The sequence below is a fragment of the Ochotona princeps genome, chromosome 20 (assembly GCF_030435755.1).
Source record: "Ochotona princeps isolate mOchPri1 chromosome 20, mOchPri1.hap1, whole genome shotgun sequence".
NCBI lineage: Eukaryota > Metazoa > Chordata > Mammalia > Lagomorpha > Ochotonidae > Ochotona > Ochotona princeps.
Window position 1 is genome coordinate 2,917,426 of NC_080851.1, and position 25,993 is coordinate 2,943,418.

Sequence of the window (25,993 nt, forward strand, 5' to 3'; positions counted from 1 at the left end):
TCCTGCAGACCTGGGCATATGGACGCACACCAGGGCCACCCAGTCATCATGCCACAGTCATGCCTCACAGTGCACCCAGGGGACATGGGCTCCTGTGGCGTGGCCCCCGGACATCTCTGCCATCAGTACTGCCTGGGTAGCTCCTTCACTTGGCCTGGCAGTGTGCTGTGGCAGTGAAATGCAGCTGCTCCCAGAATGTTCCAGAAGTAACACTTTTCCTGCCCAGGGAGGTTTGTGTGAGGCATTGAGAGGGCCGAGTTAAATGGGAAGGAAGGTTTGCAGGAAGAAGTGTGCTGTGAACACGTGTTTAATTCACTTCTCGCAAGAGCAAGCAACAATTTTTATTTCATAAAACATGACCCATAAGTTAAAAAAATAATACAGTAATGATCTTGGGTTCCTAGGACACAATTTCCATTTGTGAGGATGAAGCTAGAACGTTCCGTGAATGTACACTGATACACTGTGAAGCTAGAACATTCCGTGAATGCGGGCTGGTGCACCTGTCGCTGGGCCAGTGACGGTTAGCTGAAGGAGCCGTCAGTCCCCGTGTGGTGGGGCATTGTGAGAGGGCAGCACATGGTGGCGGTCAGCAGGAGTGGGAGGCAACCCCATAAAACGGGGGAGCACTTCCCATCAGCAACAGTGTAACAGGTGCCCCCAGGCCTCCCGGTAGCCGGATGCAATGTGAGATGCATGTGTGAGCCGGAAGTGTCGGCGGTGCACAGGTTTTTCTGTGTCACTGGGCTTTCTGGGTGTGGGTCTTGGGGGTTCCCTCCCTGCAGTGAGCTCCGCATCTCTCCTGCTTTGCTGAGTGCGCTGCCTGCTGCACCTTGCCAGCGTGCCGGGGACCCCGGAAGTCTCGTTTCCATCATTGGCTCTTTCACAGTGCCCTTGGTCTCCTTTCTGCCAGGGATCCTGCTGCCCTGTGCTGCGGCTTTCTCCCTTTGCATGTTCGGAGCCTTTGCTTGCTTTCTGTCGGGAACGGTTCTTTCAGCTGTTCCTGGTGAGAGGTTGGCAAAGGACAGATTCTTGCTCATTTTCCTTCCCTGAGGGTATTTGCCCCTCTTCCAGGAGGAATTTGACCTCAACCTGGGCCTCTGCCCTCCCACAGCCCACTTTTCTGGCCTGCTTGGCTCGAAGTCAACCTACCCTCCCAAGAGACCCTGGTCGCTGGAGCACCCCACCTGGGTCAGTGTGCGAGGAAACAGCAGCCAGAAAACCTGGGCGTGCCATGGGCAGTGAGCTGCACACAGCTTTCAGAAGTGGAGCCCTGTGACAGCCAGGCTTCTGAGGAGCGTGGGAGGCCACTCAACCAGCCCTGTACCCACCCCCTGCTCCCTGGGGATGTCCAGCACCCCTACACGGGGAGCCCTCTGCAACTAACTCCTCCCAGCTGGGCCTGCGTGGCCTTCATGATGTGGTAGAGGGAGACAGCCTCGCTGGGGGCTCCCCGCAATTGCCGTGTGCTGGGCCTCGCTGGGGGCCCCCCGCAATTGCCGTGTGCTGGGCCTCGCTGGGGGCCCCCCGCCGTCGCTGTGTGCTGGGCCTCGCTGAGGGCCCCCCGCCATTGCCATGTGCTGGGCCTCACTGGGGCCTCAGCCATCACTGTGTGCTGGGCCCCCTTGGTGTCCCTTGCCTTGACCATGTGCTGGGCCTCGCTGGACCCGCCCCCTCCCCCCCCCCCCCCCCCCCGCCGCCATGGCCACATGCCAGGCCTAGCAAGGATGGGAAGGGCAGGCTTCTCTGTAGGGCTGCAGGGCTTATGCCCAGAGGACAAGCTCTTATGGTAGCCCTCCAGGGCAACCGGCCCAGACACTTGACAGCTGTAAATATTTTCTGCAGCTTATTTAGAGTATTTAACCACTGCTCCCAGTTCTATGTCAAGGCCAGACCTGAACAGGCCATCTCCTTTGTGTTATAATACGTTTGTGCTTTTCATCGTTTTAGTTATTTGCTGTTAACTGAAGTCGGCCGGGTACGACAGGGTGTTTAGAGAGCGAGTGAGCACACACCCACGCCACTTTGCTTGTAGGATATCGATAGGAGCGTCGCGCTGTGTCATCAGCACTGCCAGCCTCTCTGCCTGATTTGTAAAGTAAGCTTTATCCTCAGAGTGCACGCGGCGGGAGAAGCAAACGCCCGGAGTCTCAGAAAATGTCCTGACAATAGTCAGGACACAGCCAGCTGTGCCAGGGTATTTTTGCACCAAAATAATCTTTCACTTTTGTCTTCTCTGAATTTTTTAAAACCCTTTTGCGTGTATGTATATGCGTGTGTATATACATGAGTGCATGGGCACCGTGCGCGCACTCCAGTCCTAATAATCTCCACATAGCAATGCTGAACTGGCAATATACGCAAGCAGGGAAGGCCTGGAAGCCCTGGCCTTCTCCCAAGTATAGATGGACAATGGGCATACACTTTGAGCTGCCCATTCAGCTCCACATTGATGGCAACAGCTGGTTTGTGAAGTGTCTGGTGTTTCCTGCCAGCAGGCCCCCACATCCACTGAGGAGGTAAGGGGACTGACTCTGGTCTTCAGCCACAAGAACCACTGGAGGCAGTCTGATGGAGCTTGTGGGTTTATCGTAATGCAAGTACAAGCTTACATAGACTAAGAATAAGGAAGGCAGGGGTGTCTCCTGACGTCCTCCCCCCAACAATGGCCTATAATTAGCTAGAAGGCACATCTCTCTCTCTCTAGACCCTGCAGTCATGGCACAGGTCACATACAGCACTCAGGGTTGGCAGGTAGGCTACAGGTAACGTGGACTGCACCTGACTACCTGACTCGTCAGAGTTGCCCACCAGGGAAGTCCCAGCACAGTTTGTCCAAGGACAGAGAAGAGAGACTGGGGTTCAACCCACTGCTCGCGCCTGTATGGCCAGTGAACAGGCCAGGCTGAGGTCTCAGCTGAAGCCATCATCAGGGTGTTCTTCCAGAACATGATGTGCCACATGGCCATGACCTCCCCAAAGGCAAAGCAAGCAGATATCCAGGGGCCAGTCCCCGCAGCAAAGGAGGACAAGGTCATGTCTTGGCTGCTGCCTTCGTATGGGCCACGTGTGATGTGGGCTGCACATGTGGGTCCTCCCTGTGTGTCCGCTGCTGCTGCTCCTGCCAGACAGCTGGGTCCAGGTGTGGTAAAGAGAAAGACTGTCCCTTGGCTCCCAGGAGGATGCCACCAGTACCTGGGGCGTTGTGTGTGCTACATCGTAGCATGGTGGGAGTCAGAAGGACAGGACTCAGGGCCCTGCTGAGGTAGGTCACCCACATCCTCTCAGCAGGACACCCAGTGTCCACTGCTGCCCAGCCCCATCAAATGGCCACTCCATGTCAGCAGGAGTTGGCAGAGGCGCACACAGCCTCGCTTGCCATCACCACTGGCTGCCTGATTTGGTGAATTTGCCCTCTGCTGTGGTTTCCCCAGCTGTCCTGCCATGGGGTCTCACCATGAACACCTGCTGTGGGGCATGGGGCCTGCTTTCTGCTCTGTGGCACCAAGGCATGGCGCCCTCCACTATAGTATCCTTGCTGTTGGTGGAGAGCTACTCAGCCTCTTGTCTTTGTGCCTGCTGAGGGTTCTTAGAGGCCTGAGGTGGCTGCCACCCAGGTATCCCTAGACAGGTAGACAGCTCCACATACATGGGCTATCTGCACCTGGGACACTGCTCTGTGAACTCAGCCAGGAGCACGGGGCTTGCTTGAGGAGGTCCTGAGGAGGTCAGGTGCTCAGAGGGGGTGCAAGGTAGAGCCTCGGGGGCGTATTCATGGGGCAGGATGCAGGTGGCTGGCGTTGACACTGCACTGCCCTGTGATTGTGTGTCATGCCACAGGGCTCACCAGTCTTGCACTATGTGTGTTCCATCTTGATTTTGAAAAATGGAGCTATAACTGGGCAGCCAAGAGTGGCGATGGCTCAGACTGGTTTGCAAGGACTCTGAGGTCACCAGGCAGGTTGTCGTATGTCTGTCTCCCCCATCCCACCGTGTCCGGTGTCTCAGCTGTGTGTGGTCTCCAGGGGCCTCAGGAAACCAACGCCAGGGTCATCCTTCCTGAGCACCCAGCAGGAAGGAAGCCTGTGTTTGCTGGTTGGCTGGAAGGGCGCCCTTGGCAGTTGGTTACCAGCAGGAATTGGTCTCACGTTGCCTGGCTGTGGGCACAAGGATTCCTGCCCAGCTGGGGCTGAGAGCCCTGCTGGCTGGGAGACAGAGCCCTGACCTGGGGAAGACCACCCTGCGGTCACTGCCCCGGTGCTTCAGGCTGGGCAGAACCCATCAATCATGTGACATCTGGCTCGCCACCAAGAACCTATGTGTGTTTGTCGCTTGGGCTCACTGTTTCTGCCGTGTCAGAGTGTGACCCTAGGGCCTGAGGTGCGGGTGTGATGCCTTTGGAATTTTCATGATTGAGTCTCATTATACCTTACTGCTTGCTTTTTCTTTGCATTCTCAAAGGTTGCTCCTAAGCCATTTTGCACGGACCAATCCTAGGACCCCCTTCCACCCCCGCAACTGCCGAACCTCCTGTATGAACTCTTGCTCCTTTAAAGTGGGGTGTTCAGCTCTGAGCTAACCTGATCCCAGCTGGCAGCTGATCTGGCCTCAGGTGCGGCTCTGGATGGGTAGAGCGCTGACCACATGCTCCGTCCTCGAGGACTCGTGCTGCCCACCACCCCAGCAGCCACCATTTTTATACCTGGAAAGACAGAGAAAGAGGGACACAGATTTACATGTGTTCTGTTGCTCAGAATCCCTCCAAGTGATGGAAACTGTTTGTGTGATGGTCCCAGGGTGTGCCAAGCTGAGAGGAGAGAAGGGATGTGGGTGAATGGATGGATGGGTGGGTGGGTGGGCGGGCAGATGATGGATGATGGATGGATGGGTAGATGAATGGGTGGGTGGGTGGATGGATGGATGATACATTACATGGATGGATGGATAAATAGGTGGGTAGATGGGTGGAAGGGTGGCTGGATGAGTGGTTCGGTGGGTATGACTGGGTGAATGGTGAGTGAGTAGGTAGATGGATAGGTTAGCAGAGGTGGCTACTATAGAAACAGAGCAATGGTAGCAAGGTTTAATGGGAGTAGAACACCCATAAGAACAGACAAGCAGCTCTCCAAATGGAATCTGAGAGCAAGCCAAGTCATTCTATTTGGGGTAATCAAAGTGACAGTTTAGTGGAGAGCATACATCGGGTGAGCCAGGCAGGAAGGCGCTGGAGCTGGGCACGCAGTACTGACGGGAGCCGTAAGGTAACAGTCTTCTAGATCCTCTGCTTCTCCTTCTCCTCTCCCACTTCCCCTGTACAAAGGGTTTTCTGGTTGTGAAATTGGGCTTTTGTTGTTACCAGGCTGGGTGGCTCACTTGGAAGTGGGCAAAGAGAACTTCCCGGGGAAAAACTGGGGCCACTCTTGAAGCCACCGGGGTGCAGACAGGAGGGTGTGTGGAATGTTGCTTAAAGGCAGAGTTACAGAGAGGAGAGACAGAAATTTCCCATTTTCTGGTTTACTTCCCAAATGGCCACAGCAGCCAGAACTGGGCCAGTCCGAAGCCAGGAGCCAGGAGCTTCTTCCAGGTCTACGGTGTGAATGCTGGGACTTGGGCAGTTTGCTGCCTTCCTAGGCACACTGGCAGGGAGCTGGATCAGAGATAGAGCCGTACCCAAGCCAGGGCCCACATGGGGTGTGGTGCTGCAGGTGGCGGCTTTACTTGTCACACCACACTGTTGGCCCTGACACATATTTTATTTGCTCAGAAGAGATGTATTGTGGCTATACCTGTATTTATGATCCAGAAATTGAGGCTGTCTTGTCAAGTAGTTAAATCACAAAATCAAACTTCTCCACCTAGAGCCTAGAATATACTGACCTCAGCTAAATTTAGTTTATTTTCCACTAAAGGCGATATGCAAAGTTTAAGGGGGCTTTGTAATTATTATTGCATTTAAATAATGTAATTATTAATACATAATGGATGATTTTAGTGTCTGTAATAACAGTGTCATGCAATTAAGACAGGAAAACATTGGGTCCAAAAAAAATTTAGTCACATGTCCTAGAGTTTGCCCTGCACGTTACAGTTCCCGCAGCTCAGATAAGACTCCCCCCGCACCCCATTGACCTCGGTTTTGGCTCCCTCGTGAGTTTTAATCTGCCTCCCCATTCCTTCCCACAGTCAGTGGCCGGCAGCGAGACATAGGGGGCACGGGCCGTGCCTGTAAGCTGGTGGACCTCCTTTCTTCCTGTTGACCAACTTGTCCTGTAAATAGTGGCCGTGGAGAGGCCGTGGTCTCCAGCTTCCCACGGAACCCTCTGCAGCAGCTTGAACAGGCACATAAAAATAGATGGCTTGGGAAATGGCTGGTGACCCTCCACCCTTTCTCTGAGCAGAGGAAGTGGAAGCCAAAGGGAGACCTCGGGTGACATTCCTGAGCTCCCAGGAGGGTGCAGCAGCCCCCGCCAGGAGCCTCGCCCTGTGCCGACAGACCCTGTGAGGGTCAGGGCTGTGTGGCCTTTAGAAGGTCTGGCCCTGTCGCTGGCCTTGCAGAGCACCCATCGCCCTCAACTGTGGTCCCCATCTTGCCTCCTGCTGCAGTCTGGGTGCTGGTCCCCAACTCCTGTAGGAGTTTCATCTCCCAGATTACAGGTGCTACGAGGGAGAAAGGTTAACTGCATGCTGGCGTGTCAGGCAGGGAGGTTAACTCCACCTTGTGTGTAGGGCAGTGAGGTTCACTCTGCTGGCGTGTAGGACCGGGCCTTTGTGAAAATGATTCAGTTATGATTGATCCTAAGGGTAAGGCCTGGTGATTGGAGGGGAGAGCCATGCAGCCACACACATATTCTCACCTCAATGTGACACAGCCAGGGACCCTAGCCAGAGCCTGCCCTGTGCTGTTTGGGCTTGGAACCTGCGGAATTATAAGCTAAGTAGGCGTCGGCTGCTTTCCTGTAAATCCAGCAAGCCAACAAGTGGATCTGCCTGGCAGAGGTGGCGGTTGCTAGCGGCCCCTGGGCGCCTGCTGGGTGCAGAGCTCCAGTCTTAGCCCCCGTACCCCTCCCTGGGTTTGACACCATTTTTTTAAAGCTCTTTTATTTGAAAAATCAGAGTTACAGCACACTCTTCCATCTGCTGGTTCACTCCCCAGACGGCACAGAGATTAGGACCCTGGTCAGGAGCCAGGAGTTTCCTCTAGGTCTCCCACATGGGTAGCAGGAGCACAAATACGTGGGGCATGTCCCAAACCATTAGCAGGGAGCTGGGCCGGAAGTGGAGCAGCCCAGGACTCTAGTCAGGCTGTATATAGGATACCCCAGGCAGCGGCTTCATGTGCAATGCCACAGCAGGTTAGGTGGGGCATTCTTACCTGTACCTGAACCAGGAGTACCAGGTACACCTCATCCACCCAGGTGACAGCTTCATGGGCTCTGCAGGTCGCTGTTTCTAGAGGGGCTGTGACCCTAGGCAGAGGTTTAACATTCTCAGTCTTTGTCCCTTACTCTTCTGGCCCTGCAGGATCCTGTCTTAACACCATCTGGATTCCCGGTAGGGACAATGGGCAGGGATACTTGGGTGACCCAAGCTGGACGTCCTGATCCCCTGTACTGCAAAGCAGGGCTCAGCACCCCATGAGATTGCACAGCCCAACGAACGGGGACGCAGTGGGTCCAGACTGCAGCCTGAAGCGATGGGGTCAGGGATGACTCCTCTGACTGGGAGAGTGGCCCTGTGCCCTCTGACCTGCAGATTTCTCCTGGTGAGCTCCGTGCTGTGGGCCTGAGCGCATGCTTTGCTGATGGCTGCCAACTGGTGACCGGCAGTTACCACGCCGTCAGTACGTATCTGCCCTGCTTCGGGCTTTTAAAAGACATTGGCTCGGGCTTGGCAGCGTGGCCTAGTGGCTAAGGCCCTCGCCTTGATCCCATATGGCCGCTGGTTCTAATCCCAGCAGCTCCACTTCCTCTCTGTCTCTCCTCCTCTCAGTATATCCGACTTTGTAATAAAAATAAAATAAATCTTTAAAAAAAAAAAAAAAAGACATTGGCTCAACAAGAGAATGAAGTGGGCAGAAGGCTGCTCCTGCAGAGGGCACTAAAGCGCGGGGCCGCCTGACACTCTGCCCGCCCCATGCTCCAGGATGCATGCTGAGCACACCTGAGGTTCAAGTCCACCTTGATGTGACGGGAGAGAGGATACCACCTTTTCTCAAAATGATACTGCCACGACTACACACCTCTTGGATGTGAGAGGCCAGGAAACCTGAGGGGGTGATCAGCAGAAGTGGGCGCTGACTCAGGTGCCCATGGTCCCTCAGATCAGGGCGGCCACACCACACCATGGACTGACGGCATGGGAATTGCTGGTCACCTCAGGTGGTAGCCATCAGCAAAGTATGCGCTGTCACTTGACCGTCCACCGACAGCAGGACAGAGGGGAGACCACACTCCACCCACGGAAGAGCAGCACTGGTCCTTACCATTGCAGGGGCTCCTGTGGTTTGCAGAGAAAGCTGCCACTTTCTGGGTGCCCTGACAGCCCGGCTCGTGAATCGGTAGTGCCCCCCAGCGTCTGTCAGCTGCCAGTTGGCATCAGTCTGGTCAGCCCAGCTCATGCCCCCCATATGGCCAGCAGCTCAGGAGCTATGGCGGTCACTGAGCTGGAGTCTTCCCTGAGGCCACCTACCCCTCCCACCCATCGTAGCTGGAGAAGACATCTTGGTGTGGCCCGTGGCAGCAGGAGCTGATACTTGGGGCCCAGGTGTGGCTGTTCAGGTCCCTGAGTGAAGTCTCTGTGTTTGCCCTGCAGAGCCCCGAGGCTGCCCCCAGAGCCTGGGTCACACTGTGGGGATGTCAGAGAGACCCCTGGGTCCTGTGCCCACCATGCTGGGGGCTGATGCCCCTGGAGCACCCAGCTTCCAGCAGACGTTTGCATCTTCCTGCAAGATCTCAAGCAATGGCCCCAGGAGAGAGAGGTGAGAGAGCATGGCTGGGGGAAGGGTGCCAGGCTGGGTCACTGGGAGGCCACTCAGCAGCCAGGAGACTCCCGCGGGCACACCTAGGTGCCAGGCTGGGTCACTGGGAGGCCACTCAGCAGCCAGGAGACTCCCGCGGGCACACCTAGATGGCAGGCTGGGTCACTGGGAGGCCACTCAGCAGCCAGGAGACTCCCGCGGGCACACCTAGGTGCCAGGCTGGGTCACTGGGAGGCCACTCAGCAGCCAGGAGACTCCCGCGGGCACACCTAGGTGCCAGGCTGGGTCACTGGGAGGCCACTCAGCAGCCAGGAGACTCCCGCGGGCACACCTAGGTGCCAGGCTGGGTCACTGGGAGGCCACTCAGCAGCCAGGAGACTCCCGCGGGCACACCTAGATGGCAGGCTGGGTCACTGGGAGGCCACTCAGCAGCCAGGAGACTCCCGCGGGCACACCTAGGTGCCAGGCTGGGTCACTGGGAGGCCACTCAGCAGCCAGGAGACTCCCGCGGGCACACCTAGATGGCAGGCTGGGTCACTGGGAGGCCACTCAGCAGCCAGGAGACTCCCGCGGGCACACCTAGATGGCAGGCTGGGTCACTGGGAGGCCACTCAGCAGCCAGGAGACTCCCGCGGGCACACCTAGGTGCCAGGCTGGGTCACTGGGAGGCCACTCAGCAGCCAGGAGACTCCCGCGGGCACACCTAGATGGCAGGCTGGGTCACTGGGAGGCCACTCAGCAGCCAGGAGACTCCCGCGGGCACACCTAGATGGCAGGCTGGGTCACTGGGAGGCCACTCAGCAGCCAGGAGACTCCCGCGGGCACACCTAGGTGCCAGGCTGGGTCACTGGGAGGCCACTCAGCAGCCAGGAGACTCCCGCGGGCACACCTAGATGGCAGGCTGGGTCACTGGGAGGCCACTCAGCAGCCAGGAGACTCCCGCGGGCACACCTAGATGGCAGGCTGGGTCACTGGGAGGCCACTCAGCAGCCAGGAGACTCCCGCGGGCACACCTAGGTGCCAGGCTGGGTCACTGGGAGGCCACTCAGCAGCCAGGAGACTCCCGCGGGCACACCTAGATGGCAGGCTGGGTCACTGGGAGGCCACTCAGCAGCCAGGAGACTCCCGCGGGCACACCTAGATGGCAGGCTGGGTCACTGGGAGGCCACTCAGCAGCCAGGAGACTCCCGCGGGCACACCTAGATGGCAGGCTGGGTCACTGGGAGGCCACTCAGCAGCCAGGAGACTCCCGCGGGCACACCTAGATGGCAGGCTGGGTCACTGGGAGGCCACTCAGCAGCCAGGAGACTCCCGCGGGCACACCTAGATGGCAGGCTGGGTCACTGGGAGGCCACTCAGCAGCCAGGAGACTCCCGCGGGCACACCTAGATGGCAGGCTGAGTCACTGGGAGGCCACTCAGCAGCCAGGAGACTCCCGCGGGCACACCTAGATGGCAGGCTGGGTCACTGGGAGGCCACTCAGCAGCCAGGAGACTCCCGCGGGCACACCTAGATGGCAGGCTGGGTCACTGGGAGGCCACTCAGCAGCCAGGAGACTCCCGCGGGCACACCTAGATGGCAGGCTGGGTCACTGGGAGGCCACTCAGCAGCCAGGAGACTCCCGCGGGCACACCTAGATGGCAGGCTGGGTCACTGGGAGGCCACTCAGCAGCCAGGAGACTCCCGCGGGCACGCCTAGATGGCAGGCTGGGTCACTGGGAGGCCACTCAGCAGCCAGGAGACTCCCGCGGGCACGCCTAGATGGCAGGCTGGGTCACTGGGAGGCCACTCAGCAGCCAGGAGACTCCCGTGGGCACACCTAGATGGCAGGCTGGGTCACTGGGAGGCCACTCAGCAGCCAGGAGACTCCCGTGGGCACACCTAGATGGCAGGCTGGGTCACTGGGAGGCCACTCAGCAGCCAGGAGACTCCCGCGGGCACGCCTAGATGGCAGGCTGGGTCATTGGGAGGCCACTCAGCAGCCAGGAGACTCCCACGGGCATGCCTAGATGCTGGGGCCTTCCTCCATTCATGGTGACAGCCTTGAGACCAGTAAGGACTCAGGGTGGGGAGCTGGCTGTCGCCGTGCACGGGCTGGGATAGGCTGAGAGGACAGCAGACAACAGTCGCCAGTGCTGTCCTTGTGAGGGTTGGGTTGAGTTTTTCTTTTTCTCCCTCCTGCCTGCTTCCTTTGATTGGAAAGTCGGAATTACAGAGGGAAGGAGGGTGCAGCTCAGAGATCTTCACCCACTGATTGCTCTCCAGGGCCGGGCCGGGCAGTAGGCAGGGGCTTCCTGCAGGTCTCCCGTGTGGGTGCGGAGGCTCCAACACTTGGGCCATCCTCTGCTGCTTTCCCAGCTCATAAGCAGGGAGCTGGGTAGGAAGTGGAGCCACCGGGACACAAGCCCGTGCCCACATGGGATGCTGGCACTGCAGAGAGCAGCTTTATTTGCTACACAATGCCCATTAGCTAAGGTTTTCACATGGCAGTCGGCTGTGGGGGTTGTGGGGGATGTGGATGAGGGGCCGGCCCTGCTTCCCCGGCTGCTCGGGATCCCAGGCCTCCATGTGGGTGACAGTGGCAACTTTTGAAGTGTCTCCTGGTGCCTTATATTCTCTTGTGGTTCCTTTGTCTTGGAACAGCCCGTCTTCTGCAGACCGTCCGTGGCTGGAGAGCAGCCCCAAGGCCAGCCTTGCCCTGCTGGGAAACAGCCGGCCTGTAGGAGGCCCCCTAGGCGCCCACACATTCCCCGGTTCCAGCCAGGACCCCACGGGAATGTCCTGCGTCCCGCCCTCAGAGCTCCAGGCCTCTTTCCACAGCCACGAGCTGCCCCTGGTGGAGCCACCCGATGCCCTGTGCACCCCTAGTGGCCAGGCCTTCCTAGGCTTCGGTGCTGTCCCCGGGGGTAGTGGTCTTTCATCCAGGGAGGACCTGGATACCTCACGGGCCAGTTCCCTCGGAGCATCCCCCATGCCTGGCACCCCGCTGACTGCAGCAAGCACCACTGACCACAGCTTCCTGACCCACAACTTCCTCACTGCGGCCTCGGGACACGGCCACCACAGTCCCGGACTGCCAGGCCAGGGGCTGAGCCTACCTGGGCAGCCACCCCTCCCAGAGAAGAAGCGGGCCTCAGAAGGGGACCGCTCCTTGGGCTCTGTGTCCCCCTCATCCAGCGGCTTCTCCAGCCCGCACAGTGGCAGCACTGTGAGCATCCCCTTCCCCAGCACCCTGCCCGACTTCTCCAAGCCGTCGCCGCCGGACGGGACCCCGCTGCTGCCAGGTAAGGGTGTGGCCCCCCTCTGTCCACTTGCTCAGGCAGTCGGGGGTTGAGAGCTGCAGGTGGGAGCTGAGTTGCTCGGGTGTGCCCTCTGCCAGCAGGATCAAGGGCGACAGCGAGTTGGGCACCAGCGTGTCTGTGTGCGGAGTCGCTGGCGTCTGCACTGGTCGACTTGAGACCCGCACCCGTGCAGTGTGCTGGCACCAGCGGGGATTGTGTTGCAAATACCTTTCCTTTTTCATGTCACATGAATTCATCCAAAAATTGATGCTGAATTATTCCAAATGCCTCTAGGAAATGAGACCAGCCTTGTTGTGGCTTTTTCCTGTAAGGTATTTATTATTTACAAGGTGGAGTTAGAGCGAGCTTCCATCCCCTGGTTTGTTCGCAGATAGCTGCATAGTTTGTCCCTAGATAGTTTCTTCCCCAGCCAGGGCTGGGACAGACTGAAGCCTGGAGCGTCATCCAGATCTCCTACCTGGGTGCGGCGGCCCCAGCCCGTGAGCCCACCTCTGCTGCTTTCCCAGGCACATTCCAAATCTCCTGCCTGGGTGCAGTGGCCCCGGCCTGTGAGCCCACCTCTGCTGCTTTCCCAGGCACATTAGCGGGGAGCTGGATGGGAAGTGGAGCAGCTGGGTCTGAGATGAGACCCATAGGAATGCTGGCATTGCAGGTGGCAGCTTATCCCAGATGCCTCATCACCGGCTCCTCTCTGCTTTCACACACGGGTCACCAGGTCCTTGTCACAGTGTCCGCTGCCATGTCCCAGGGTGTGGAACAGCTGTTTCCTCCACCTTGGGCAGGGCAGACAACCTTTCCTTGGGACAGTCCCATCCCCAGGGCCCTAGACAGAGAGGGCCATTCCAGGGGAGAGGTTGTCCTTCACTCATTTCCTGTCATGGTTTTACAGATGGTCCAGGGGACAAGATGGTGATCGTGAAATTTGTCCAGGACACGTCCAAGTTCTGGTACAAGGCGGACATCTCCAGAGAACAAGGTGTGTGCTGTAGGTCACCGTCAGGCCACGTGACCAGAGAGTGAGGCGGCAGGCAGGGAGGACCAGTGCCTGCTGCTGTGTCCTGGGACTGGTGGCTTGGAGATGGTGTGGGGAGGCAGGGGCGGGATCCCCAGGAAGTGAGAGGGTCGGGAGCTTCAGCGTGGCTGGTGGTGGAGAGAGGAGGCCACTGGGCTGTGTCCTGACCTCAGCTCCACTTCAGAGGCAGTCTTCCCGGGACTGCCTCTGAGGCGCCCAGGTGCCTGCTGGGCTTTCTCACTGGAATCCCGCCTCTGGCCATGTAGTCAACAGAGAGGGTCAGAATGAGGGGCTCTTCCTGGCAACCCAAAGAGCCTACTGTGCTTGTGACTGGCAGAGAGCGGAGGACGCCCGCCCGTGGCCTGCAAAGACAGAGCTCACCCTGAATCGGCCTTTGTGCGAGGCTCGGCCCCAGGCCAAGGCCTGTGTGCTGCGAGGCGCCGTGTCCCCGGGGCTGTGACCTCCCACGCAGCAGCATGGCTGGCCAGCAGGAGCTCCATGTTCTGGGACAGCCCTGGGAACCAGTTCTCCATCCAGGGCCATTTAGATATCGCTGACGGAATTTGCAGGCCATACAAGATTATCAGCTTAGACATGACACTGCTGTAGACTTTACTGTGAGGCCGCCTGTGGTTTTCTTGGTAGGCCTAGACCAAGTGATGTCACTGGCCTTGTAAGACGCATGGACCATATGTCCCCCATCTCCCTGTTCTAGAAGATTCTGTGCCTGTCCTACTCCAGGTTCCAGCCTGAGGTGGTGTGCGGGGCAGGGCTGCCCCTTCTTCCAGTGCAATGGACAGAGGGCTCACACCTGTGGGATTTCTAGGCTGGGCAGACGTGATGTTTACTTCTCCCAGGCTGCCGGAGGCACTGTTGGGGTCCGGGCTTTTGCTGTAACTGAGTGCCTGGAACCAGGAGTTTGTGGAGGACAGTGTGGCTGTGACATGCAGTGCCATGGGCTAGGAAACCCCAATTGGGTCTGGGTACCTCTTTCTGCTGTGGCCACTAGAGGCAGCAAGCAGACAGAGAGGCAGGGTGGCCAAGCTCTGGGGCAGTGGTGGTCACCTGTTGTTCACACCACAGTGGACACTCAGACCTGTCCCCTCTCGCAGCTATCGCCATGCTAAAGGACAAGGAGCCTGGGTCGTTCATCGTGCGTGACAGCCACTCCTTCCGTGGTGCCTACGGCTTGGCCATGAAGGTGGCCACACCACCCCCATCCGTCCTGCAGCTGAACAAGAAAGGTGGGTGCTGCACGGGGTCCCCCTGCTCCCCTGCTCCCACAGCCAGGAGCTTGTGGCTTCTCATTCATGGTTCTTTCTCCAGGAGTGCCTTGTGAAAGTCCCTCTGGGGTCAGCTCCTGGCCCCATTCGTACTCTGCCATAGCCTCTGTCTCGGGTCAGCCTGCTCGCTGGGGTGGCTGTGGGGCACCCACTGTCCTTGCTCTCTTGTACTGTTAGCTGCTGTGCCAGTGGACAAACCCTCCCAAGGCACTGTGTGGTGGTGTGGTTGTTTTCTGTATCTGGTGGGCATGTCGGTTGATTGGAGGTGACACTTGTGTAGCCCTTGAGGACCGCCCTGCCCCAGCACAGCCTGGATAGAGCTTTGGGGTATGAGTGCAGTGGCAGCAGGTGGAGGTGTTTGTGCCCCTGCCCCCATTCCAGCCCACCCGGGAGACGGCATCCTCCAAACGCTTGGCTGCGACTGATGCTGCAGCCCTCCCGACCTCCCGGGGCAGCGGGAGGAAGAGCTGGACCCGTGGGCTTTTTCTGTCAGAGTTTCTATAGATTTGTTTTCACAATAGCCAGGATGGGCCAGGTGCCTCAGTGGCAGGTGGCAGGGAGCGTCGCAGCTCGATAACCCAGCACCTGTTGCCTCCTCTGGGTATGCATCGGCAAGAAGCCGGGTTGGAAGCTGAGGAGCCAGGACTCAGAGCAGACACTCCCAGTGAGGACGTGGGCGTTCCGAGTGGCGTCTGCAGCCGTGCCAAACATCCGCTCCCTGGAGTCCTCTCTGAGCAAGTCCCCTGGGGAGGACTCCTTGTCACTGCATTGTCACTGCAGGGTGCTACCATGCCCCTGCCCATGCACACCCACCTGTCCCACCCATGCACACACAGCTGCCCCGTCCACACACACCCACCTGTCCCACCCATGCACACACAGCTGCCCTGTCCACACACACCCAGCTGGCCCTGCCCATGCACACCCACCTGTCCCACCCATGCACACACAGCTGCCCCGTCCACACACACCCAGTTGCTCTGCCCATGCACACCTACCTGTCTCACCCATGCACACACAGCTGCCCTGTCCACACACACCCAGCTGGCCCCACCTGTGCATATCCAGCTGTCCCTAATTGCACATTCACCTGCCCCCCACACACCCACCCACCAGTCCCCATTCGTGCACACCCAGCTGTCCCATTTTACACACCTGTCCCACCCATGAATACCCACCCACCTGCCATACCCAGGGACACCCACTTGACCCCACTCAAGCACACACAGCTGCCCTCCCACACACACCCAGCCAGCCTGGGTGACTTGAGACGCCCCAGGACGTGACCGCCCTCCACTCACCAGCGCCGTGGCAAACGCCACTCTTGGCTGCAGGGCTGCTCGCTCCCACAACCTCCTCTCTTCCCAGTCCTGAGCAGTCTTCATTTTGTCCTTCTTTTCTCCGATTTCTGATCCCAGGTGGAGACTTGGCCAATGAGCTTGTCCGGCACTTCCTGATCGAGTGCACCCCAAAAGGAGTTCGGTTGAAAGGCTGTTCCAACGAGCCCTACTTCGGTGAGCAGCCAGGCCTGGGCAACGTGGCTCTCTGCTCACTCACCTGCCATTGGGTCATGGTGCCTTGCTCGTCCTGTGGTCCCCATTCTGAGATGCCTCTAAGCTGGTTTGTGATCTTTAAGTTAAACTGGATATGAAAATGTTCCTAGAAGCTTTGTTAAAACCTAAGAAAAAGCCCCAGGCTAGGACCGGAAGTCCCAGACAGGCCTGGTGCTGTGGTGTAGATGGTCAAGCCACCCCTGCAGGGCTGGCATCCCATATGGGCACCAGTTCAAGTCCTGGCTTCTCCACTTCTGATATAGCTCCCTGCTACTGTGCCTGGGACAGCAGTGGAAGACGGCCCAAGTGCTTGGATCCTTGCAACCACTTGGGAGACCTGGATGAAACGCCTGGCTTGGGCCTGGCCCAGCCACACTCGGCCATTGCAGTTATTTGGGGAAGTGACCCAGCGCATGGAGGTTCTTTCCCTCTTTCTGTAACTCTACTTTCAAATAAATAAAAATTAAAAAGTCATGGATACGTGCAGGGTGCCCTCGTGGTTAGGTACCCTTCCTCACGGCACGTGGGCCGCAGGGGCTCTCAGCAGCGGGACCCCCTCCCCCTGCCGTGTCCCAGGCTTGCACACCCCGTGTCCTCATTCCCTTTGGGACCACAGTGTGGTAAGAGCTGGGCTTCCCTGGGAGCTGTCTGTAGTTGTCTCTGCCCGCTGCTCCCCGTGTTGTGCGGTTTGTGCGTCCCACAGTGTGCAGGGCTGGGCTGCGAGCAGAAGGGCTCGCCCCGGGCAGCAGGGGCGGTTGGAGTTCACCTGCCCTGGTGTTGACTCTCAGTTGCTTCTGTCTTCCGCAGGGAGCCTGACAGCCCTCGTGTGCCAACATTCCATCACGCCCTTGGCCTTGCCCTGCAAGCTGCTCATTCCTGAGAGAGGTACTGGGCCAGGTCCTTGGGGACCGTCTGCTCTGGGTGGTCTTGGGAGGTCACTGTTTTACAAGTGTCTCCTGGCATGTGCTCTGGGGGTCACCATGAGAGGCTAGAGCCTTCGGGGCAGTGCTCTTAGGAGCCTAGAGCCCGATGCTTCGAAATGTAAACCCCTGGATATGAGGCTGTCAGCATCCCTGCCCCTGAACTTCTGAGATCTGACACCAACATGGCCGTGCTGCCTGCAGGTGACGAGCCAACTGCTCCCCTGCTTTTAGCTGCATCACCAAAGGCTCCTGTGAAAGGAGGAGCTTAGAAAGCATGCCGGGCACTTTCACATGTGGTCCAGCTTTGCTGAGCCGTCTCTGGCTCCCAGGAGGTAAGACACAGAGCCAGTGGACCTCTTGAAACTGACCCGTGCAGCTAAATTCATGCCAAGTTGAGACTCGGCTGAGCCACGTCACCCCATTTTCTGTTCCAAATAGGGTCACAGTGTCCACATACTAGGGGTTTCTGTCCCCAGGGGAGAGTTTCCAAGAGCCAGGCCTGGCTGGCTGCAAGGATTCAAAAGAGTGGGGTTTACATCTGCCTTTTCTTTGCCTGCAGACCCGCTGGAGGAAATCGCTGAGAGTTCTCCCCCGACGGCAGCCAACTCGGCGGCCGAGCTGTTAAAGCAAGGCGCAGGTTGGTGCAGTGCGGGGTGCCCGTGACTATCGGGGTGCCTTCTTGCCCATGGCAGCCAGGATGCGTCCTCTTGTGGCTCACACGGGGCGGTGGGCTGAGCCTTCGGGAGCCGTGTGCAGAGCTCTACAGCTGCAACAGGGTCTGGGTGGAGCGAGGCTGGCACTGGTGTCAAGTTTGGTGCTCAGTCAGATGCGCAGGAGGACGGGATGTGGGTGGCCTGTCCTGCCAGCTGCAAATGCTAAAGCCTTCCAGAAAACTGAGTCAGCCACCAGTCACACTGCCATCTGCCCTGTGAGGAAGTGAGTCAGCTACCAGCCACGCTGCCACGCGCCCAGTGAGGACGTGAGTCAGCCGCTGGTCACTCTGTCATCTGTCCAGGGAGGCGGCCACACCCCTGACTTTTCTTGAGAAGCCAAGCTGCCCAATTTTAAGAAAAATCTCACCACTAGGTTTTACTTCTGGAGCTGGTGCAGTTTCATAGAACACCAAGAGGCAGGTGCCCACCAACAACGTGCCCCGCCAGGGTGACCCATTGGTGGCTCCTGACAGTGCATGTGCTACGAGTTTGAACAAGTGTGCATGCACGCTGGCCTATGTCTGCTGCTGAGTCCTGCTGAAGGCTGTCATTGCCCTGTAACATCCCCTGTGCTGGGCCCACACGCCTCTGTCCCGCCCAGCCCTGGGCAGCCACTACTCCCTCGCTGCTCACTGCCTTGCAGGCTTTGCTCTGTAATCACTGGGCTTGGAGTTGGAGTCAGGCAGTGTGTGACCTTGGCTGTGTGGTTTCTTCACTCAGCGCCGTGTGTGTGTTAGTCACTAGCGCCTTCGTTGGAATGGAGTCACGTGTGGTTTGTGTATCCGTGCACCTGCGCCAGGCCTCCTGGCTGTTTCCGAGGCTTGGCAGACACGGTAGAGCTGCGTGAGCATCCGTGTGTGGCTGGCTGTGCGGATAATTACCAGGGACTTGGGGACTCCATGTAAGGGCCTGACATGGCAAGAAACTTCAGAACCATTTTGCAGAGCGGCTGTGTGACGCTGCCTCCGGCCAGCTGGGCCTCGAGCCCCTGTCACTGCAGGTCCTCACCAGCGTTTGGCTGTTGTGAGTGAGACAGAATGATGCCACTGCTGTGCCTGTGTGTCTCCCTGAGATGGAAGGGCTGTGGCCCACAGCACACTGGGGTTTCCCTCTTGTTACGGTCGAGCTTTGAGAGTGCCTTGTCCTGGAGTGGAGCCCTTTACCAGGCATGTCATCTGGGAGGCTGTCCCTTCCTCTGTGGCTTGCCATGTTGGACAGAGCAGAAGTGCCGGTTCTGAGGTGGCCCAGCTAGTCAGTGCCGTCTGCTTGAACTACTAGCCAATGATGGAGTGAGTTGTCCTGCTGCCGGGCCGGGCGGGCCTGCTGCTAGAGCTGGGCTGGGCCGGGCGGGCCTGCTCCGAGAGCTGAGCTGGGCCATACTGCTCCTAGAGATGAAAGAGCTGTCTCTTCTGTCTGGCTGTGTCACCTTTAACTATGTATTTGTTTAAAGTGATGTATGAATCTGGATCCAGTTCTTTATTTTATTTGAAAGTAAGAGGGAGATACACACATCCAGGTACACACATCCAGGTGCACGCCTCCAGGTACACACATGCAGGTACCTGCGTGAGAGAATTCTCCCTCTTTTTGTCCATTCTTCAAGTGGCCCCAGTGGCCAGGGCTGGGCCATACAGGAGCCAGATGCCTAAGCACTTGGGCTGTCCTCTGCTGCTTTCACGGCTGTTTTAGCAGGGAGCTAGATTGGAAGTGGAGCAACCAGGACACAAACTGGTGTCCATGTAGGAGGCTGACGCTTTGAGGTGGGAGGATGAGCCTGTTGAGCCATAGCATGTCATTCAGACCCGGAGGTCTCCTTTAATCGCCCAAGTTGGGAATGTATAGGGGAGTTTGGAAATACCGCTGTCCTGAGCTTTGATCCTTTATGACACGCTCTGTCACGCACTGGGTGCATTTCTGTTTGGTGTAGCTGCGCCGAGGCTCTGTGGGAGGAGTGAGGCTGTGGTTGCAATGGCCCTGAGCAGGTGCCAGCAACACAGGGGTGGGGAGGGGGCAGAGGGCATCAGGCTGCATGCAGGAACAACATGGCTCCCGCAAGTGCATGGGTGGGTGGGTTTTCTACACCCTTCTCTATGCTGTCCTCATAGCCACTCCTTGGCAGTGCCGAGGCCACAGCTGGGACACAGCAGCTCTGAGACCTCATCAGGCCAGATGGAGCACCCCCCTTAGCAGGGAGGACAGAGCCAGGCTTGTCGCTTGGTGTTGGAGCGAGCATGTCTCAAGTCCTTCCCTTTCCACAGCTTCAGGTCAGAGGGCGAAGGTTATTGGCCTGTAAAGGGACAGGCACGAGTGCACAGTGTCACCCGTCAGCCTCACGTGGGTTCACATGTGGCGCCCTCTTGCTGTCTTGCAGCCTGCAACGTGTGGTACTTGAACTCGGTGGAGATGGAGTCTCTGACCGGGCACCAGGCTGTGCAGAAGGCCCTGAGCCTCACTCTGGTGCAGGAGCCGCCACCCGTGTCCACGGTCGTGCACTTCAAGGTGTCAGCCCAGGGCATCACCCTGACCGACAACCAGCGGAAGTGAGTGCGGGCTGGGGCCGGCATGGGGCCGCCTCCTGGCTCTGCCCGGGGGAGCGTCACTGGGGAATCCTCAACATCCTGGGTCCCACTAGGGACCGTCTCTGTCACGCCTTGCCTTTAGGTTACATAAGCCCAACAAATGCTGACATGCCCCAAGGCTGTTGTCCTAGGAATCTGTGAAGTACCAGGCATCCCATGCTTTGAGGCTGGCTCTCTCTCTCTGTCTCTCTCTGTCTCTCTCACATACACACACACAGAGTTCTTCATGAATGCTCCGAGTCTGTGACCAGCATCCATAGATTGAACGCTCCGAGTCTGTGACCAGCATCCATAGATTGAACGCTCCGAGTCTGTGACCAGCATCCATAGATTGAACGCTCCGAGTCTGTGACCAGCATCCATAGATTGAACGCTCCGAGTCTGTGACCAGCATCCATAGATTGAACGCTCCGAGTCTGTGACCAGCATCCATAGATTGAACGCTCCGAGTCTGTGACCAGCATCCATAGATTGAACGCTCCGAGTCTGTGACCAGCATCCATAGATTGAACGCTCCGAGTCTGTGACCAGCATCCATAGATTGAACGCTCCGAGTCTGTGACCAGCATCCATAGATTGAACGCTCCGAGTCTGTGACCAGCATCCATAGATTGAACGCTCCGAGTCTGTGACCAGCATCCATAGATTGAACGCTCCGAGTCTGTGACCAGCATCCATAGATTGAACGCTCCGAGTCTGTGACCAGCATCCATAGATGATTGAACGCTCCGAGTCTGTGACCAGCATCCATAGATTGAACGCTCCGAGTCTGTGACCAGCATCCATAGATTGAACGCTCCGAGTCTGTGACCAGCATCCATAGATTGAACGCTCCGAGTCTGTGACCAGCATCCATAGATTGAACGCTCCGAGTCTGTGACCAGCATCCATAGATTGAACGCTCCGAGTCTGTGACCAGCATCCATAGATTGAACGCTCCGAGTCTGTGACCAGCATCCATAGATTGAACGCTCCGAGTCTGTGACCAGCATCCATAGATTGAACGCTCCGAGTCTGTGACCAGCATCCATAGATATCAATTTCTGTGTTGTTACTTTTGAACTGTGGACCATTTCACCTAGGGGGACACAGCTGTGTCCTTTGTGTACGTGAATGAGGACTCTGGTCAGCCTCGGGGGCCTGGACCCCCACCTACCCTCGGCTCCTCCTTCTAGAGCAGAGTTCAGGGTTGTAGGTGTGGGCGCAGCCTGACGCCGCTGCCCAGAGCCTGAGACACAACCTAGCCTTGGGTGACGGGAGGTGGGCAGGTTTTGCTCATAGCTCTTCACCTGCCGCGCAGGAGGGCTGGGGAAGGCCATGGGTTGTGCCGCCCAGGTCTGAGCTCGGGGTGCTGTGCCCCTGCCCGGCTGGAAGGGCCCTGCTCACGTCCCTCTTCTAAGGGCTCCCCCAGGAGTTGTGGCAGAGAGTCAGTGCGAGGAGAGCTTCACATTCTGCAGGTTACCTACCGCTTGCTTGCCCTGCACTGCCCAGGATGGACAGAACTGGTCCCAGTCAATCGTGTCCCCGTGGCTACCAGGCCAGGAGAGTCCATCTCACCCCGTCCCAGTCTGGTCCACCACAGCCCACTTTGTCCTTGCTGGGGGTCCTTACTGGAGCCGCAGTCACACTGGCCTGCTGTCCCCACAGGCTGTTCTTCCGGCGCCACTACCCTGTGAGCAGCGTCATCTTCTGCGCTCTGGACCCACAGGACAGGAAGTAAGCCATGGGTGGCCCCGGGACCATGACAGCGCTTCATGGTACCGTGGACCCTGCATGCTAACATGGTTTTTCTCTCTTTCATTTGCAAGGTGGATCAAAGACAACCCCTCCTCCAAGTGAGTGCCCCAACTACTTTGTCCTCTCCAGGGGCTCCTCCTCAGAAAGCCACCGGATCACGGCCATGGGCGGGTATCCATGGGCACAGCTGGTGGCATGGATACACATACACTGGGGCTGGTGCCAGCCTCAGCATGAACACCCTTTGTGGTGCCAGGATGTGGAGAGCAGTTTGATCCCCGACAGGATCGTGGGCTGATGTGGCACTGGGGTCCCTGCGGGCAGCCTTGCAGTGGGGTTCAGCATGCCACCATGCAGCAGTGGGCAGTCCTACCGGCAGCAGCCAGAGCCTTGGTAGGGGGCATCCCTCAAGAGGTGGAGGGTCTTCCAGGTGCTCCGTGTGCCTGTGCCCTGCTCAGCCCGGCCCCCTTCAAGTCGGCATTGCCATTGAGGCTCTGTACCCCACTGGGCTGGCTTAGCCTGGTCTGGGGGTTGTAGCCACAAGTGTGCAGCATCGCCCCTCTTCCCTGGCACTACTTCCATGGCTCCTGGTGGGGCTCGTGGGCTGGGTACAGCCCCCTCTGCCCTGCAGTGGGGACCCTGGAGCCCTCGGGCAGTTATAGTTGGCTGCGCTGCGTGGCCCTTCCCTCCCTGTGGAACACAGACGAGACAAGAAGGCCTTCACGCTGGCCAGGGCTTGGGCGTGGACAATGGACATGATTGTGTTGTGTGGAAGATGGCGGCTCTGGGTCTTACAGCAACTTCCTTGCCTGTGCCCACTTGTAAGCCACTGCAGTGAGCCCTCTGTGGCTGCCCCCTGGCCGTGTGGGGATGCACGTGCTGAAGTGGGCACTCAGAGAGCAAGGAGCCCTGTCTCCACAGCGATGACTGGTTTGCCCTCCGGGATCTGGGGATCCTGCCCTGTGGAGGGCTACCTGGGGGCAGCCACACCTGTCATCGCCGCCAGCTCCCTGGCTGTATTGGGACTCAGGCGTGGCTGCAGGTCTGAAGGCTGGAGGTGCCAGACTGGTGCTTAGCAGGAAGTGGGCCCTTGGTGTGGGGAGGTTGCCACCCTCCCTGTGGCGCTGCTGCGGGGAGAGGAGGCCTGGGCTCCCGTGCCCAGTGGAAATCCTGACCTGCAGCTTCTTTTCGCAGAGTCTTCGGATTCGTGGCTCGGAAACAGGGCAGTGCCACAGACAACGTGTGCCACCTGTTCGCAGAGCATGACCCTGAGCAGCCAGCCAGCGCCATCGTCAACTTTGTGTCAAAGGTCATGATTGGCTCCCCAAAGAAGATCTGAGAGCCCCCTCGAAAGCAGCCCCACTGGCCGCCGCCCAGAGCCCGGGGCCAGCTGGTGCTACCGAGGCATGGCCCTCACCTTGTACCAGACTGATCATAACAACTTTCTTGGCCCTGGCAGGAGGGCCTTGTGGCTCCACAGACACAGTAAGTGTCCCCAGATTGGCCCTTCCCGCGAGTGGCTGCTCGACAGTACCTGCCTGTACTGGACCAAGTGCTTCTGGGTAGCAGGAGCCAGGCCCGCCTGCCCAGGGTCCACATGGAGGAGGGACATGCAAAGTGATGGTATGGAAGGCATGCCAGCCTGGGGTTCCTGGCACCCGGGCCTGTGAGGTGAGGTGTGTCCAGCCCCCGTGGCAGGTGCCGGGTGACTGTCAGACCTGGTCGTGCCCAGGCACACACACGCCCTCCTGTGTCTGGGCCTTGGATCTTCCAGGACAGAACTGGTGAAAGTGACGGGCGGATGCAGGTGTGAAGAAGGCTTGCGCAGGTCAGACCCTTCCGGAGCACGGCAGGGGGCACATGAGGGCCCGTTGTCATGGGCTGTGTGGCCCCTGGGCTGTGCAGGACTGTGTGATGTCGGAGCCCTGCTCCGTTCTGTGTGTAGGAACAGGGCCAGGGAGGGCCCAGAGAACTCTGAGAAGAAGGACAGGAGGGATACGACAATGGCGTTTCTGTGTAATTTATATTCTACTCATGCCAAATTATTTATGCTGATGGTTTGCCTCTGCTACACTGTACCAGTGTCAGCTGCTGCAGCCCGCCCAGCTGCGGGCAGAAGCTTGTCCCTGTGTGGGACACAGCCACGTGGTTCCAACACAGAGGGCAGTGCCTTACGGTCCTTCCATGGGCGGTGCCCCAGTTCTCGCCCCCACCTTGCCTGATGATGTCCTTTTGTGCACAACCAGCATCACCTGGGTGACGTCATGGCTCAGCTTTGGCTTCATGGCAAATCCTGAGTGTACACTGGCTACACCTGCGGGGCCTCTGTCACTGCTGGGACTGAAGGACCATGGCGAGGCCGAGGAGGAGCAGCAGGAATCTCGGGATGGACAGGCCATTTCCCATGCCCCAGTCCTGATCATGCTGGCCCCAGAGCCAGCTGTGTCACTTTCTGCTCAGATGCATGACCCAGGGCCAGGGTTTTCTCGCCTGGTGGTCTGTGGTCCAGGGTGTGAGAGAAGCCAGGGTCCCTAGAACTTTACCCAAGTGACAGGTAAGCTGGGGCCCGTGGAAGCCAAGCCCTGATCTCCCATGCCGGGTGCTCTGGGGCGCACGCACCGGCCCATCGCAGTCGTCCTAAACACTGTCCCCTGCATCCTCGCAGAGCTCAGGCCGGCTTCCTGGTGACAGGAGCCAAGCCGGCTTTGCACGTGGTTTTGTGAGTTCTGCGGTCTGCCACGAGGGCAGGTGGAGGAGCAGACCCAGTCACGGTGGGCTTGTCTGTGTGTGAGAGCGGGTGGGCCATTCTACTTTGTAGCTCCTATCAATTCACCAAACGCAAGTGCCTCATTTCTGTGCCAAATGTTTGCCTTGTTCCCAGACACAGCCAGACCCTCGGAGGCCCCAAGGCCTTCTGCAGTGGCGTCCGATGGGGACAAGGGTACAGGGGTCTGGGCTGTCCCCGAGGTGTCTCAACCTTGCTGGGTCCCAGAGCGCTGCAGGTCAGGCCCCCCTCGCCCCGCTGCTGCTCATGAGAGTGCAGCCGTGGTATGCAGCCGTCAGGGCCTCCAAGGAGGTCATCTTACATCCCCAGGAACTGGCTGCGTGCGAGCTCCCCAGGGAGCCCATCTCAGAGGAACTGCTACTTGTGTGTCATGTGCACAGTGAGCAGGAGAGGAGCCTGCTGCCCGACCGTACTTGTGCAGGTGACACACGACAGGCACGTTTCCAGGGCCTTTCTGTGGCTCCTTGGGCTGAGCCCGGAGCCAGGGCTGCGGGGCCCACTACCCCACACATGCGGTGTGTACTCCGTGTTAGGCTGTAACCGTAGTCAAGCCGCGCAGCATGGTGAGAGCCTCGCCATGGCTCCTGACCTGCCTGACCTGTCGGCGCGTGTTTTTACCTTTCTGGTACTGTAAAGAGTATAACCAGTATGTAAATGGTCTATAAAGCCTTTGTATAGTCATTTTCTCTGCTCCTTCAATGTCACCTCTAGGCGGAGTGTAATAAAACAATGAAATTGGTATGGCTCTGAGAGACAGGCGATGCGTCTGTGTGCCTGCTGTGTGGCTGTGTGCGTGGACACCTGTGCACTCCGTGGGGTGGAGACATGGCTGTGTGTGCGTGGACACCTGTGCACTCCGTGGGGTGGAGACGTGGCTGTGTGCGTGGACACCTGTGCACTCCGTGGGGTGGAGACGTGGCTGTGTGTGCGTGGACACCTGTGCACTCCGTGGGGTGGAGATGTGGCTGTGTGTGCATGTGCCTGAGTGTCTGGATTGTTACAAACTCACATACCTTTGACCCGAAGAATATTTTTACAGTTCTTTCCTAAGATCTTTGAAAAACTGTATTCACAGAACTAGAAATGTTGCTTAGTGGGCTCGGTGTGGGTAGACACTGATGCTCTGACT

General features: G+C 58.3%; 1 protein-coding gene across 4 annotated transcripts in view; it reads left to right on the forward strand.

Moving 5' to 3' along the window:
- Positions 1-23,475, forward strand: part of TNS3 (tensin 3) — a 130,319-nt gene extending 106,844 nt beyond the window's left edge. For all 4 annotated transcript variants that reach the window (XM_058678365.1, XM_058678366.1, XM_058678368.1 and 1 more), the window contains 11 exons: positions 8,812-8,977; positions 11,621-12,261; positions 13,169-13,255; positions 14,404-14,535; positions 15,993-16,088; positions 16,935-17,012; positions 17,610-17,687; positions 20,135-20,303; positions 21,990-22,058; positions 22,151-22,177; positions 23,274-23,475. In XM_058678365.1, coding sequence (XP_058534348.1) covers positions 8,812-8,977; positions 11,621-12,261; positions 13,169-13,255; positions 14,404-14,535; positions 15,993-16,088; positions 16,935-17,012; positions 17,610-17,687; positions 20,135-20,303; positions 21,990-22,058; positions 22,151-22,177; positions 23,274-23,418 — 1,688 coding nt within the window. In that variant the 3' untranslated portion in view covers positions 23,419-23,475. The remainder of the gene's footprint in view (positions 1-8,811; positions 8,978-11,620; positions 12,262-13,168; positions 13,256-14,403; positions 14,536-15,992; positions 16,089-16,934; positions 17,013-17,609; positions 17,688-20,134; positions 20,304-21,989; positions 22,059-22,150; positions 22,178-23,273) is intronic.
- The last annotated feature ends 2,518 nt before the right edge of the window (positions 23,476-25,993 follow it).